This window comes from Panthera pardus, unplaced genomic scaffold, assembly GCF_024362965.1.
Source record: "Panthera pardus isolate Hobbes unplaced genomic scaffold, ASM2436296v1 HiC_scaffold_16, whole genome shotgun sequence".
In the NCBI taxonomy this organism is placed as follows: Eukaryota; Metazoa; Chordata; class Mammalia; order Carnivora; family Felidae; genus Panthera; species Panthera pardus.
Window position 1 is genome coordinate 78566204 of NW_026526721.1, and position 16068 is coordinate 78582271.

General features: G+C 40.3%; 1 protein-coding gene across 5 annotated transcripts in view; it reads right to left on the reverse strand.

Moving 5' to 3' along the window:
* Positions 1–16068, reverse strand: part of LPP (LIM domain containing preferred translocation partner in lipoma) — a 677239-nt gene that overhangs the window by 364672 nt on the left and 296499 nt on the right. For all 5 annotated transcript variants that reach the window (XM_019463484.2, XM_019463486.2, XM_019463485.2 and 2 more), the window contains one exon: positions 13610–13722. In XM_019463484.2, the coding sequence (XP_019319029.2) occupies positions 13610–13722 (113 nt within the window). The remainder of the gene's footprint in view (positions 1–13609; positions 13723–16068) is intronic.

Genomic DNA, 16068 nt, shown 5'->3' on the forward strand with positions numbered 1-16068 from the left:
GGCTGGATTAGGGAACTTCCAAACCTGAGTCTCTAAGATTTTTGATGTTAAATAATTTGTATAGGTCTCTTCCATGACATATTTGTATTCTGGCTTTATCATATATAGTTTAGAGGTAATATAAATGCATATGATATGATTACATCAGTCCACAAAGAGGCATATATTAAGTGGCAGGAAAACATTATTAACTGATTAATTGTCACCATTATTATAAACCACATACTACTGGATACTCTGTATTCCTTATCTTAATTAATTCTCAACATAACTTTCTAAGAATGTGTCATTATTCCCGTTTTGCATGTGAAGATGGGTAATGCGACTGGTAAGTGATGGAGCAGAGCATCCTGGCACTAAACTGTGGGGTCAGGTCACCACAACACATTACCCAGTTAGTAGAGCCAGAAAAAACAGAAGGAAGAGACTGGTGGCATCAGAAGCTACCAGGAAGAAAGTCGGATTTGAATGTAGCAATTCAAAATGGGAAGGATTTCCAATCAGTTGAGAAATGAGGATGTCTCAAGCAGCAAGAAAGACATAAGGAAAATTAACTCAGCATGGGAAGCGGACAATGAGGACGTCAGCTTCACAAGAGCAAGGCCCGTAAGGGGAATAGTGAGAGATAAGATGTACTTTAAAGAGTGAGGTAGGTCATGGAATATTCTGAAAATCAACTAAGAGAAGAAATTTAATGAGGCAGGCAACAAAAAGTCAGAGGAAGAAAATCACATTTTTTGAAGACTAATCGGTTAGGGATATGCAGCTGGAATGAAACAAACAAACAAACAAAGCCATTTAAAAAAAACAGAATCAAAACAATGAGTCTATTGTGATATGGAGAAGGAAGAAGTTAGAACAATGAATAGTAAAATGAAGAGATGAGAGTACACTTGAGAGTCTTTTTTGAACCAAAAATAGTAGATACTGGTAACAGACATATTACAAAAGGAAGACATATCAGCAATGACCAGAGTTTAGAACTTGGAAGAACAGAAACACTTGAGAAACTTAACAGAAGACCATGGGCGAAGGGAAGGGAAAAAAATTAGTTTCAAACAGAGAGGGAGGCTAACCATAAGAGACTCTTAAATACAGAGAACAAAGAGTGTTGATGGGGGGAGGAGACAGGGGAGAGGCGAAAATGGGCATTGAGAAGGACACTTGTTGGGATGAGCATTGGGTGTTGAATGTAAGTGAAGAATCATGGGAATCTACTCCTGAAGTCAAGAGCACACTGTATACTTTGTATGTTATCTAACTTGACAATAAATTATATTTTAAAAAATAAGAAAATATGGTGGTGTTTCTAACAGAGTGGAAGCCTTGGGGTAAAGCGATGAGTAGCTCTGGGACACACTGAGTGTGAAGAGACAAAAGACTTTCCATGTGGGAAGGCCCTAGGATAAATGGCATGAGAGTTGTCTAAGGGAGAGAGTCATCAGCAGTTCAAGTCATTAAATAAGCAGAGATCAAAGATGACTCTATTAAAGTTATGATTTCTACTGATAGAAGACAGAAGGTCAAAAGGGAGAGCACTGAGTGGGCACCTCAATTTAGGATGGGGGTGGGGGGCAGGCTGGTACCAAAGAGAGAAAAGGAATAGTCACAGATACAGCAGGGGAAGTAAGGAAGTTGTGTAGAGTGAAAACTGAAGGAGGAAGTGAGGAGGTTCAAGTCGTCAAGTGTTACCTGCCTGAAAGAGGTAGATGTCAGAAAAAGAACAATCACTAGGGAATCAGAGGTGGTGACAAAAGTGTACAGGAGCCATTTCAGTAGAGTGGAAATGACTTCTGTGGATGCTAAGACCATAGCTTAAGTCCCGGTTTATAGAGAGAAACATGGCAGGCAGGAAAGCAAGGAGAGGAGAGACTCTTACTTAATGAATCTGTAACTGTACAAAAAAACTTCTCTATAGTGGCCATGGCCTGAAACTGGTTTCTATCCCCGCTGGGTCAAGAAAGAATTACTAAAGTGACACTGTATGACTTTCAACGAGCGAAAAGGAAATGAAAACAATCCTCTAGGTACATTTCAACTTTCAAAATGGCTTGATGTAAAATGATAATAAAAATGATGAAGTCTCCTGAATGTGTACTGTGAAATACTCTACTGGCTGCCATGTCCTTTATTTACTTGTTTGATCATCTCTTCATGGAAAACCTAAGCCTGAGCTGGCCAGGTACTATGTGAAGTTCTGAGACAGATCTTTCTAAGTCACAGCCCTGACTTTGAAGTGCACAGGCTGTAGTCAGCTGGGGCTTGGATCAGTACATATCTGATCAGGGGACAGTCGGCCATTCTCTTTTCAATACTCGCCATACAATCAAATACAACGTTGAAAGGCCATGCAGTGATTCACTGTGGGGCGATATACATTGTAATAGAAAGAATTAAAGCTCAAGGATGTTGAAATAATATTATCAAAAATGAACACTTTTAAGGTAAATCCTTACTGTTTTAGAAAGTGCTATCAAATGGGTTGTTTTTATCTGATCATTAGAAAACAACAACAACAACAACAACAACAGAAAATAGAAAGCATGATACTAGTTTATGGCTGAAGAAACGGAGATTTGGCTCTTAGGGATGGTCTTCCCCAAATCACATCCTGTACAGTTCAAAACAAAAGTGGTTGTAGGACAGACGTAGGCTGTTTTAAGCACTGAAAGGAATAATACAACTTATGGGGAAAGGAATGAATCTGAGTACCTTCCCTCTCTCTCTCCCTCTTTGAGGGGGAGTGTCTCATTAGCCAAATCCTTTACTTCTAAAAATAACAGCAAAATCATCTTTTTTTTATCATATGAATCCTCCTGTCTTGTATTACTCCCCATTCCACCTTTTAAAAAACTTCCCTAAAAACAGTGTATCTACCAATTATCACCAATGTTACTTGTTTTCCCTCATAATGAAAATTGTTACCTTTACTGAAGTTTATTGGTGAAATAAATATAAAAACAAACAAAAAACTAAGGAAAGAATTCCATTTTACCGGCTTATAAACACATTTCCCACCTTTTAATGCCAAAGTACACTCTTTCAATCCATAAAGATACATGCAGTTGGAGAGGAAAAAAAAAAAAAAGAGTCTGAAGACAATAGTGCCACAGAGAAATCTACAACAGAACTCACAAGAGGAAGAGCTTCCAAATAGTGAGTACTTGGAGAGAAAATGACAATTGGTGTTTTATGCCCTTCATCGAAAAAGAATATAAAGGAAAAGTAACAACAAAGCAGGGATGGCAAGAGAGAGACAGGAATGGACTGACAGGACTCAGGGTCTGATCCCTGCCTGGGACACTTAATACCATGGAAACTGGGACTATTACTTTGCCTCCCTGAGCCTCAGCATCTTCACTTACACAAGATGGGGATTATCCCTACCTTTCCCTTTTCAGAAGTTATTTAAAGGCTCAAGTGAGATCAAGTGTATGAAAATCTGTTATTTAAAAACAAAACAAAAAACACTCCAACTCAAGTTTGGAATTTATGGAATTTGCAGGCCTTGGACAGGTCACACTCACAAAAGCTAATGATAAAATGATGATAAGAATAGTGTAACCCCTCAAGGACTAGCATATGTATTGCATGCAATATTATACTGTAAGTTATCTGGGGGGGAGGGCATAAATACCTGACTTTTGAATGGATCAAGCAAAATCAGTTATGCACAGAAAACCTCCCCAAAACATTGGGAGTTTCACAAATAAAATCTGAGTTGATGCCCTAGGTTTTTGGTCTTGGCATCTTCCATTCCCTCTTTTACCCTTTCTTTCAGATCAAGTTGTTCTGTGCCTGTGTTGAGTGGATTATGTAAATACAATGGAACTAAAGGATTTGTGAGCCCAACAGAGCCTCCTACCAAATCCATGGATAAGAAGTACATGGTACATACAATCTGTGAGGGGATTGTCAGAGAAGATGCCGAAGGCCAGGATGGAAGTGTGCTTATTTCCACTAAAGAACGACATGGAAAGCAATCTCCGTGGCCCCTGGCCACCAGCCATGAACACATATTGTTGATGACTTTGGCTGCTTTTAGAGAATTCAAAATGATCTGCCTTCTCTCATTTGTAAGGGAATTGATACTAAGCCAAGAGGCTTAAAAGTCCCCAAAATACATTTTGTTTTTGTTTTTGTTCATTTAAAACTAAATCACTGCTTCCAGGATACTTGTGAGATCTAAAAAAGTTGTCTCAACTTGTTGGGACATTAAAATATATTTTAATTGGTTAAAATATATCGGTCCTTTTTTTTTATATGTGAAGATCAGGTAAGATCATATAAAGCATTTTGCAATTTGTAAATTACTGTGAAGTTATAAAGAGGTGATATTTTATTACCAAAGCAGTGAATTTTAGAACTATAAGAAAAGATTAGTTCATCAAATCGTTTGTTTTACAGAGGGAGTTTGTGAAAGTATCTCTTTAGCAAAAGACTCAAAATCCTCACGCATTTAGGAGCAAGGAATAGGATTTCTGGTGATTCCTGGGGAGGCACGGGGCAAACCAAAGACAGCGACAACTGTTCCGGAACTCAGCACAGAGGCCAGCTAGCGCTGAATTGCCCAATAGTGATGACATCAACAGTAAACACTAAGTGCTGGGATATGTCAGGCACATACAATATTCTCTATACGCATCTCACAGCAACCCAAAGAGGTAGATTCCAGTTTACAGAAGAGCAAACTGAGGCATGGGAAGGTTAAATCACATGGCCATAGGCATACAGCTAGTGGGTGAGGGGCTGGGTATCTGGATCCAGCGCACACAGTGTTAGCCATCACACTATGTTATCCCTAAAGCTTGACTTGGCTTCGATGATGCAACCAAAGAGGGCTTTTCTGTGGTGAAGCCCTCGAGGGCAGGAGAGTGAGCTTGAGATAAAAAACAAAAGGTAGCATTACCTGACTTTCATAGCTGACTTTGAGCTGTCACAACAAGAAGGGTGAGGGGGTGGGGGAGCCTCTTGGGAAATGATGTTTGGAGTATAGAATGTCATAACAGCAGTAAAATCACTTAATGAGTTCATCCTTTCTAATAAAAAGTTCTTTGCCACATTCCCTGACACTCCTGGTGAAATACTCATTGAGAAGCATGGATGGGGGAAAGAGTGAGGGAGGAAACTCAGAAGCCTAGAGAACTCAACCAGAGACCATCCCGCAACCTGCTTCTGCTCTTACTTGGCATATACAGGACATTGCAATCGGGGCTTTGCTACCTGCCTGTGGATCCCCACAGCTAAGAAGTCGCCTCAAGGATGGCAGTGAAGCTCACTGGTCTGCTCTCGGGCTGTGCATCTAACAGGAACCCTTTCGTTCACCCGCCTCCCCTAATTACACACATAAAATGGAGACCAGGTGCAGAGACACACTCTGTGGTCACCATGCTTATTAAAGGTCTATATATTCCTGACCTGGAAACAAGATATAAGTTATCTACGTCAACAAGCACGGCAAATCCAGAGCCACAGTCCCCTACCACATTCCCTCCCCTAAATGCAGGTGGATGTAGCATTTAGAAGAGCAGACTACCAGGGTGCCTGGGTGGCTCAGTCGGTTAGGCATACGACTTCGGCCCAGGTCATGATCTCGTGGTCTGTGAGTTCGAGCCCCTCGTCGGGCTCTGTGCTGACAGCTCAGAGCCCGGAGCCTGTTTCCGATTCTGTGTCTCCCTCTCTCTCTGACCCTTCCCCATTCATGCTCTGTCTCTCTCTGTCTCAAAAAGAAATAAACGTTAAAAAAAAATTTATAAGAGCAGACTACCACCACAAAAAAGTTAAAAAGTAAAGGAAAGCAATAGGGGTTCTCCCATTGGCAAAACTACTGAAAAAGAATCTTAATACAAAGAATGGAGAAGAAATCCAGCATCATAAAATAGAGGTCCTGTAAGGACAAAAAAGGCAAACGAAAAGTTAAACTGCTTTGTCTTAATAACACAAGAAAGTCCCCCACCTTAGCTAAATAAAAAAGATCAGAAAGGTACACTGACTGCTGAGTGGAAACACGGGGTAAGGGTAGGGACCTGTATCCAGGTGCAGTGCCGTGAAACCACAGACTCCCCCAAATAAGGCTTGCAGATCCAACAAAGAAAAGATAATAAACTGGAAAAAGAATCACACCGCAATCAGATTTCTCATCCGTAACACTAAATGATACTAAAATAAGAATATAGACATCTTCATTGAATGCTGAAAAAGGAAATTTGATCCTAGAATTCTACCTGCCGCCAAAGCATTACGTAAATATAAAGGCAAAAATAAGTCATTTTCAGATATATAAAAACTCAGGAGCTGGATCATCCATGTAGCCTTTCAAAAAAAAAAAAAAAAAAAAAAAACCTTACTGTGGCAGAGATAAAAAAAGAACAGAAGGAATCAGAATGATAAATTCAAGAAAAAGAAATAGCAAGTAAGACACACTGCAATAAACAAGTAAAAGTTATAGTTTATGAGGTGCCTGGGTGGCTCAGTCGGTTAAGTGTCCAATGGCTCAGGTCATGATCTCACAGTTCATGAATTCGAGCCCTGCATCGTGCTCTGTGCTGATGGCATGGAGCCTGCTTGGGATCCTCTGTCCCCCCTCTCTCTCTGCCCCTCCCCTGCTCACTCTCTCGAAAATAAATAAACACTAAAAAAAGTTACAGCGTATTAGTAATACGGTGATACAATTTAACGTGAGAAGGGGTCCTTTCAAAAGAGTTTAAGTTATACAGTTTAAAATATTACAGCATAGTCTCCAAATTGCCTTAATAAGCTTTTAGATGCATCAGGAAGAAAAATGCTCAAACCTCACCTGGTGTAGACACTGGGCACGGGGTATATGTTCAGATCATGATTTTTCCGTGATAGAGAAACATTACTGAAAACAGTTGAGCTGCACTGTTTGATTTGTTTTCATTATGAGACAAAACATATTAAAAAAATAAGTAAGCATACTACAGCTTTGAAGAAATCACTGAGATTCTTGGTGACAGCGACAAAATGAGAAAAAAAAAAAAAAAACTTCCACTGACTCAGAAAGAACCAACTCCAATTTTACATACCTCTAGGCAAAGAAAATTTTCTGAAATAGGCAAATATTGTAAATTGCTGCCTACGAAGAAACTCAAGAGCTAAAGGAAACCTAGCCTCATTGGTTATCCTGACCTATGGCCTTACTGACCACAACCAGTTTCTCCACCAGACTTTTCTTACCCAGCAATTGGCCGGTTCTTCCCTGCAGGAAGCATACGTGTGCCCTAGGTCGCATCAAGGTAGCAGTGGCAGGGGTAACGGGATTGACAAGTGTGAAGGAGTGAGTGTGTGGACACATACTCTACCCCTGATCCCCAGAAAAAGGTTTACCTCTTTCAATAGGTCCTTTAAAAATATGGAGGAGAACACCACGGCATTCCATGCAAAAAGTTTCAAACTGCTACATGAAATATTGCGCTACCCCCTAGGGGCTCTAGGCCTGCTACTTTCCAAGAAGCTCTTAGAAGTCTAGACACCAAAAATCTTGCTCTTTTCTCGTCTGAATTTCCAATCACATGATGATTCAGAGAGAAAAGCAAACAGGAAACCTTTGAAATTCACTTCCAGAAAGTCATATTGACCAAAGCCATCCACATGGCTAGGAGCCCACCAGCCCTACTAAACATGCACTGACCTACCACTGCAACCATAAAAGGAGGAGATAACCATGAAGCAACCTGCTGCTGCTATCGCCACTGCTGTCCCCAGGGTCACAAGCAACCCTACAAACCAACCAGGGCTTGCTAACCCAAGGCCCAGGGAATAAGGTAAAGGGCCACGAAGAAATAGGCATCTCAATCACTCCTTTGGTATGTTTTCGTAGATCAAGATACTCTCGCGTTCTCACCGTGCAGAAAGGACAAGCACTTCAGAGTGGATTAGAGCCGCTGATCATTTCGGTTTTCTTAAGGCAAGACTGCACATTGCCTCCACTCATTTTAGCCTTTATAGCTTGGATCTCCTTTTTTACCCAGCCTCCTCCTTCCTCAGCCCACTATCAGGCCATGGAAGGAATGGCCTCTACAATGGAGTACGTCAAAGCCATATAAAGCAAGTCTTGCTGCCTGTTTCTGCGAGTGCATAAAAGAACGTGGCCATGGTTGTGGGCCTGAGCCCTTCATGTCTACAGGTAAAAATCCATCATTCCATACCTGTGAGCATGACTGTACTAGACTATGAGTCGCAAGACACAGCTTCCAGGGCTGGCTCTGCTAAAACTATGGTAGATTCTAAAATTATTATTGACATACGTGGATAACTGACTATAATCTATCGTTTGCCATGTACATAAAGGAGCTTTGAAAATGTTTTCAGAAGAACAGAAATGAGTTGGCTTGCAAACTTTGAAGACTGACTAAGACAAGACCATAAATAATTTCAGAGGTTTCCTTTCTCCCTTCTCTTTTCAATTAACTCTGGGCATTTCCCCAAGTTCGGTGCATAGTTCACATTACACTGTTTTCACACAGGCCTCCGGAAAAGTCACTTCTTTCAGCAGCTCTCATGATCAACTTCTTGGGGCAGATATCACCTATCCCTCCCCTGGCCTGACTGTTCCTTTTCATGGGCACTGTGTTCTAAGACGGTAGGACGAAAATCACTGGAAAGAAATCATGGGGGCGCCTGGGTGGCTCAGTTTGTTAAGCGTCCGACTTCAGCTCAGGTCATGATCTCCCTGTTCATGAGTTTGAACCCCGCCCTGGGCTCTGTACTGACAGCTCGAAGCCTGGAGCCTGCTTCGGGTTCTCTGTCTCCCTCTCTCTCTGTCCCTCCCCCACTCTCACTTTGTCTCTCTCTCTCTCCCTCCCTAAAAATAAACAAACATTAAAATAAAACTTAAAAAAAAAGGAAAGAAATCATACAGACACAAATTTCCGTTCCATAAGAGAAAGGAGTTTTTAACATTAAGGAGTAACCGACGACAGGCATCATGGTCTATTGTCTAAGGTGGAGGGACTGTGGTGACAGCAGGAAATGTGGCTGTGGCCATCCCACTGGGATGAGCAGAAAAAGGGAGATGAAAACAAGGAGTATATAGATCTCTGGAGAGTGGGCAAGTTAAAGCAAACCACGGGACTGGGTCACAAAGAGAGAGGCAATGAGGAGATATCAACTGGAGGTCATGAAGAAAAGTCAAGCAGAGATCTCACAAAAAGTGGATGTTAAATATCGGGCACCTGAACTTAGAAGCCATCAGGATAAGTCCCTGAGGACTTCTAGGAAGTGTGCCAGAGCTGTCTGCATGGGGTTTCCCACAAGTGCAACAGGTTATGCCTGATGGTGTGTAAAAAATACCACATGGCATCCAACAACAGATCTGGAGATGTCACCCTTATCTTTAAAATATTAACAAACACCTGCAGTAAACTGACAATGATTTCAGAATAAAGGGCAGATTCCACAGCTGGCAATGCAGGCCTACCACACTACTTCGTGCTCTCCTTCAATACTCTTATATTTGTTAGTTTATTGCTAAAAGATCTATTCACCCCACCTGAAAATTAAGGTCCTACATCAGCCATCAAAGTTCAGTTCAGTTGACACTGTCTCCAAGAAGCCTTCTCATAGATCTCCAGTTAGTTAATTTATTTTTCCCACCCTCTACCACAACATAGGACTTAGCTTGTGCTTCTGATCAGAGCATGATGACTAAGAAATAATTTATTATGGAACACTATAGCTTAAAAGCTGTGTTTGTGATTCAGAGGTATTATTGTGATTTGATTCAGAGGTGCTATCTGTGAACCATCTCCTTATCCGTCAACATCATCTCACCTGCAATAGTCACCCATAAATACCTTGTTAAACTAGAAAAAAAAAAAAAATTAGGAGATCCAAACAAAAGAGAGATACTGGAAGTATGATCTCTAATTCCCTTGTAAACCTGAAATTCTATGAGACATTCTCCACCTGTGAAACTATTCTAAGCAATGCTATAGGGCTGCCCATTAGCTGGCTGAAATAGGAAGAAATTAACAACTGCAGCATCAGATTAGAACAACACTACAGGGACCTAAGGTCGAGAGTCAGGACACTAGACCCATGATGCCAAGTTCTAAGGCTACAATCTCTAGTATATATGCTTTACTTACAGAAGTTACTCAATTTGTGTTGAGTGAATGAAGAACAAATGAATGAGTGAAACGGTCACTCCAAATCTCACAGGTCTTGAGGTCAAACTGATCTTGACAGAAAAGAAAAGATAAAGCCCTCATTTGTTTTCCAAGATTCATTTTTTTCTCTTAAAAAAAAAAAGAATTCTCAGAACAAGAAGTTTTGAATTGAAGTATTTGCCTTTTGCAAAAAAATACGTAAGAAGTGTGTAGCAGGTCTCAAAACTACAGGACACTAAGCAAAACTCCAGCAACGCCTAGTCCTTCAAAAGAAAACCGTATAATCCCGTCATCTGAACCTCAGAGACTTACAGGCTGATGGAAGACTAAAGCAAAGCCATGTGCAAGGCCATCTGGTACAACAGGAAGGACAAATCCAGAAGTCAAGATTTCTCAAAATGAGGTATGGATGATAGGATCCATACCTTCGTGAGACTCAGTTTCTCCACCTGCAGACACAGGGAACTAATCCATTTAGCAAGTCCCTGAAGAGGCTGTAACTAATGGCTGGCGCCAGGGTTGGACTAAATGATCTCTAAGGTCCTTTTCAGCTCTGACAATTTTAAAATTCTATAGTCGTACTTAGTAGACATTATTTGGACTCTGACCTGAAAATCTGGCTAGAAGCATAAACAGACTTCTACATAAAAACACATTCACTAGCTATAATTTGGACTTGGCAACCTGAAGTTTCACCAGGGCCGAGAGGAAAAAGTGCAAAATTTTCTCCAGCGATTACCTTACTTTGGGCTCTATTATACAGTTCATATTCCAAGGTGGTGCAACTATGGCCAGAGCAGGGCCAAGTCGCTATCATTCTCACACAAGGGAAGGGCATACCCCTGTGCTTTTGAACTTGCCAACAATCTTCCATATCTTCAAGAATAACACGCCTCTCCTACCAGATGTGTCCTTTCCCATTTGGCAAACTCAATTTTATTTTTTGTCCTTCCTTCTGTTTTGCAAAGAACATAAGCCAACATGGCAACCGGCGTTTTGTTTATTTCCTTCCTTATAAAAAACAAAGTCATGGTTTTGGTACATTTATCAGGAAAGGTCCATAGAGGAGAAGAGTTTTTGTAATTTTTATGAAAGCCCATGTTTGAATTCTTCTTCATTAAACCTTTTGGCAAAGCCTTATCATTACCACTGTTGTTATTTTTATATAGTGATAGTTATATCAAAATATCTGGATAGCCATTATAGCTTGCCAATTTCAAATCCATCTGTATTTCATTTGGTTACTAGAGGTAGTAGACAGTTACCTTACTTTTAATTATGAGAAAAATCGGACTCAGCGTGACCTGTTGAGAATCACGTAACTAGAATAAGCTGTTCAATGAACAAACACAAGTCTTCTGTCACAAGGTCAAACAAGCTTTTAAGAACTGAAGATTTAAAATGCAACAAAATAGCTTCTATAACGTTCCAAGAGAGCAAACAGACTAAATGAAATTTTTAATTACATAGATTCAACAATATGCAAAGAATAGCCCTGGACCAAATAAGAGCAAAGGTATATACAAGACAAATTTAAGAGTTTTTTTTTTTCGTTGTTAATAAAAGATGACTAAAAATAAGGAAAATTGATCATATTATTTCTATTTGCCAAGGGACCTATCTGTTGCATAAAATAAATATAAACTTTGTAGGATTCCTATCCATTAGTGGCATTTGAGCTTTGATTTTATTAGCTTACAACATTTTATCAGCAAGATTTTATAGGAAAGTCAAGATTTTTGTAGGAAACCCACAATATATATATCTAATACATAAAATTTTTAATGGATTTTGAAAAATCTAGGTTCCAAATGGACTTGGAGGCCACTGGTTATAACTGGAACTCACTAATTTTAACTTCTCAATAGTACAAAAAGCTTCTTCTATTACTTAAGTTCTAACATATGAAAATATACTCCCAAGAAACTCACATGGTTTACTCCCTTCTCCCTACTCCAAACGGTTGCTCAGGTGTCCCCTTCTCAGCAAGGCCGCTGGATCACCCTTTCCTCCAACCCACAGCCCTGATTTCATTCTAATGTTCTTCGTAATCAATGTACCTATTTTGTTTATATCCACCAGTTTTACTAACATGGCAGTTTCATGCGGGTAGAATCCTGTCTGTCTTTTTCACTACAGAATTCTCATGCTATAAAAGGTACGCACACCGGCACACGGAATATTTGTTGAATGAATGAATCACTTCTTCCTTTGTCTCTCCCAACCTGAAATTTAGGAGAAAGAAAGCCAGACAATGGACTGAACCATTTAAGCAGTGATTTCCCATGGCTTTTCTTCTTTAAAACTTACTATGAGGGGAGCCTGGGTGGCTCAATCAGTTGAGCATCTGACTTTGGCTCAGGTCATGATCTCAGAGTTCGTGGATTCGACACACGTCAGGCTCTGTGCTGACAGCTCAGAGCCTAGAGCCTGCTTCAGATTCAGTGTCTCCCTCTCTCTCTGCCCTTCCCCCACTCGCTCTCTCTCTCACTCTCTCTCTCCAAAAATAAACAAACATTAAAATTAAAAAAAAAAAAAAACTTACTGTGGGAAATTGTAAACATATGTAAAGGTAGACCAAATATAGATAGAATCAACCTCCCTCCAAACACTCAACAATTACCAACTCATCACTAATCTTTCTTTCACCTATTTTCTTGCTCATTAGCTCCCTATTCTTATTATTTTGAAGCAACTACCAGACACCATTAATTTCCTCCCCAAATATTTTGGATATATATTTTTCCTTCTATATATCTATAATAGCATCATCACCCCTAAAAGACAACATGATTCTATAACATTGCTATTTAGTTTTCTCTCCTGATAGGAACAGCAGTTAGCTGCCTACATTGTGGCATCTGGTCACCCGTGCTTCTACAAGGTTACAGGCTGAGAAGTCCTTCCACTGTTGCTTCTGATCCCAGCCGTGGGTTGCATGCAATCATCACTCCCTGGAGCACAGCACTTGTATAAGATCAATACATCCTATAATGTGCATCCCTAACCCCACTTGACCCCACTCAGAAAAGAATATCCCAAGAAGGTTTGCTGGCGCTTTTGCTAGAAAGATGTTGCTGGCCAATTAGGACCCACAGTGACCAACCAGAGTCTTAAAATATCACTCTTACCCACGCAGAATGCAATGTTTGTGGATAGAGAAAAGAGGCAATAAAAAAGCACAGTTGGTCCCTGGGATAACAAGGAAACATGGAATTCTCAAATGGCATTCCTAAAAAATGGCTTTCAGTTTCAGAACAAAATTAGGAGGTGAAAGGATTTCTAGGGCTTCAGAATGCAAGCCAGCAGAACTCTGCAAAGCTTCAGTGGGGCGTGTTGCATTAAAGTACCTTAGCTCTTTGTGAGTTGTAAAGCTCTCTTTAGGCTCTGGATAAATGTTTATCCACCACAGAAACAATCACTGAATTCATGAGCTTCCTAGCATGGCTTATTAACATGACTTCCACCACAGATCTTACCTGTGCCCTGAAAGCACCTTCATCAAGGGGTGGTGGAGGAGGGAAGTTTCCAGAGCCAGACGGAAGAGCATCAGGATCATCTAGAGGTGGAGGTGGGGGTGGAAGAAAATCACCTACAGAAAGGAAATGCACACATGAAATTAACATAGACGCAATTTTGTAGGACTCTTAAAAAACGTATATTTGCTGGCATTTTACTGCTTTTTAATTGGCCTTGACGCATCATTGTTTTGTCTCAATGGCAATTATTCCCTATTACAGTTCCCTTCAGGTAAATTGGTAGCCTTAATTTTGAGAAGAATGAGGACAGGAGTTGATACTTAGAAGTGAAATAAAAGCTAGCCTACAGGAGGAGGAGTTGGATATGTTTAGCTTGAACAGGGAAGGTGTTCGGGGTGGTGAATTGCTGAGGTGGGTAAGACTTGGTACTTACCCTCAGTAAAGTTTTCATCAAGCAGAGGTGGAAAAAATGTACCCACAGATAAAGGAAAAAGAAGATACAATTTATTAAGATGGAGAAATGAACTCTTCTGGAAGCTAAGAAAAAGGAAAACTTATGCCCAAGTAGAGCAACAAGGAAGGCTTTTACCAGAACATTTAAACTGCCCCTGAACAGCAGTTCACAGTGACCAACGAGTCCACTCTTGGCAGAAAGACAGGGGAACAAAGGCATAGCTTAAAACATCTAGGGCCTAGAGAATAAGGAGCAAGTCATAATACAGCATAAACATAGGGATGTAAAAGAATACTAGTGAACAATAAAACTAAGTGCAGTGACAAAAAGAATTTTTTCTTTAAGTGTGCTGAACATCTAGTAAGTAGTTCAAATTTTATCATGCTTGCGGTAGGGAGCCATCAAGCATTTCTGACAAGAAAACATTTGGTTGCAGTATGATTTACTAAAGACTAATCTAAAAGCACATGCAGGGCAGATTAGGAGGAAGGGGAATAAGAAACCTCCGATATCAAAACCTATATACAATCCAGGCAGGAAGTGATTAGGGGTGAGCATATCAAGAAAGTTCAACATCATTGCCCAACGAGAAGAGCATACCAATGTCGTGTTTTTGGAAGAGAGCACCTAATCTCTAAGGTCTGAGGTGCAGACATAAATCTAAAAGCTCTGTGGCTTCATGATATGGAAATTTTTAAAAATACTTTGCAAGAAATTCTATTAGGAATAGGAAACTTCCATTTAAAAAAATCTGTTTGCCTTTTTTCTTTTAAAAATAATATTTTAGATAACAATAATAAGTAATATTCATGAATAAGTACTTTTCCTTGCATTTCAGTTGCTCAACACTTAGCAGCAGGGCAGGAGTTTCTGTCACTCAATGAGTTGCTTTTGGGTAGAACCAAAATACCATGATTTAAGCCTTCAAAAAAAAAAAAAATCTAAACTGCACAGAAGAAGGATGGTGGCTTGGATTTCATTGTTCTGATACACCTTGATTCATTGTTCTGATGGTTCCTCTGGCCCCTATTTGCCTTAGAAATAACAGACTTCAAGTTGGAAGAGTAGCTGTCTAATCTAGCTTCCGGCCATATTCAGACTACAAAGCAGTGAAATACACTATATATTTAGAGTACTCTGCTTTTTAGACTCCCACCATGCACCAAACCACTGTGCTAAGATTTTCATAGGCTACCTATTAGTCCTACAACCCTTCATCCTGATGGTTCTCGAAATTTATAGAGGTCATCAGGATCTCGGAAAGGTCTGGTAAAACATGGATGGCTGTGTTCCACCCTCAGAGTTCTTGATTTAGTTGGTCTAGGGTGGGGCCCGAGAATTTGCATTTATTTTTTTTTAATTTTTGTTTATTTGTGTGTGTGTGTGTGAGAGAGAGAGAGACAGAGACAGAGAGAGAGAGAGAGAGAGCACGCAAGCAGGGAAAAGGTAGAGAGAGAGGGAGAGAGAAAATCCCAAGCAGGCTTTGCACTGTCAGCACAGAGCTGGATGCGGGCCTTGAACTCACGAACGAGATCATGACCTGAGCCAAAGTTGAGTCAGATACTCAATCAACTGAGCCATGCAGGTGCCCCCTGAGAATTTTCATTTCTAATAAACTCCCAGGTGATGCTGATGCTATTGGTCTGGGACAACACTTTGAGAACCACTGCATTTTTAGACCCTATAGGATTAGAAAGGTTAAATGACTGATGTCATACAGAAATATTTCTATTTCTCTTACTTTTCTGGGTGTGCACATCTAGGGACGTGCTTTGTCCATATCCTTATTAGGATTATAAGTCTCATAAACCTTCAGTAACTCTACCCAGTAGTTCTAAACACTGGCTACATACTAGAATCACCAAGAAAGTTTTCTCAAAATGCCGATGCCCAAACTCCATCACACCAATTGCAATCAGTATCTTGGGGCTGGGGGAAAGCGAGTTGGGGGGAGGCGTCAGGTGCCAGTATTCCTTTAAAACCCAAATGATTCTAATGTGCAGTC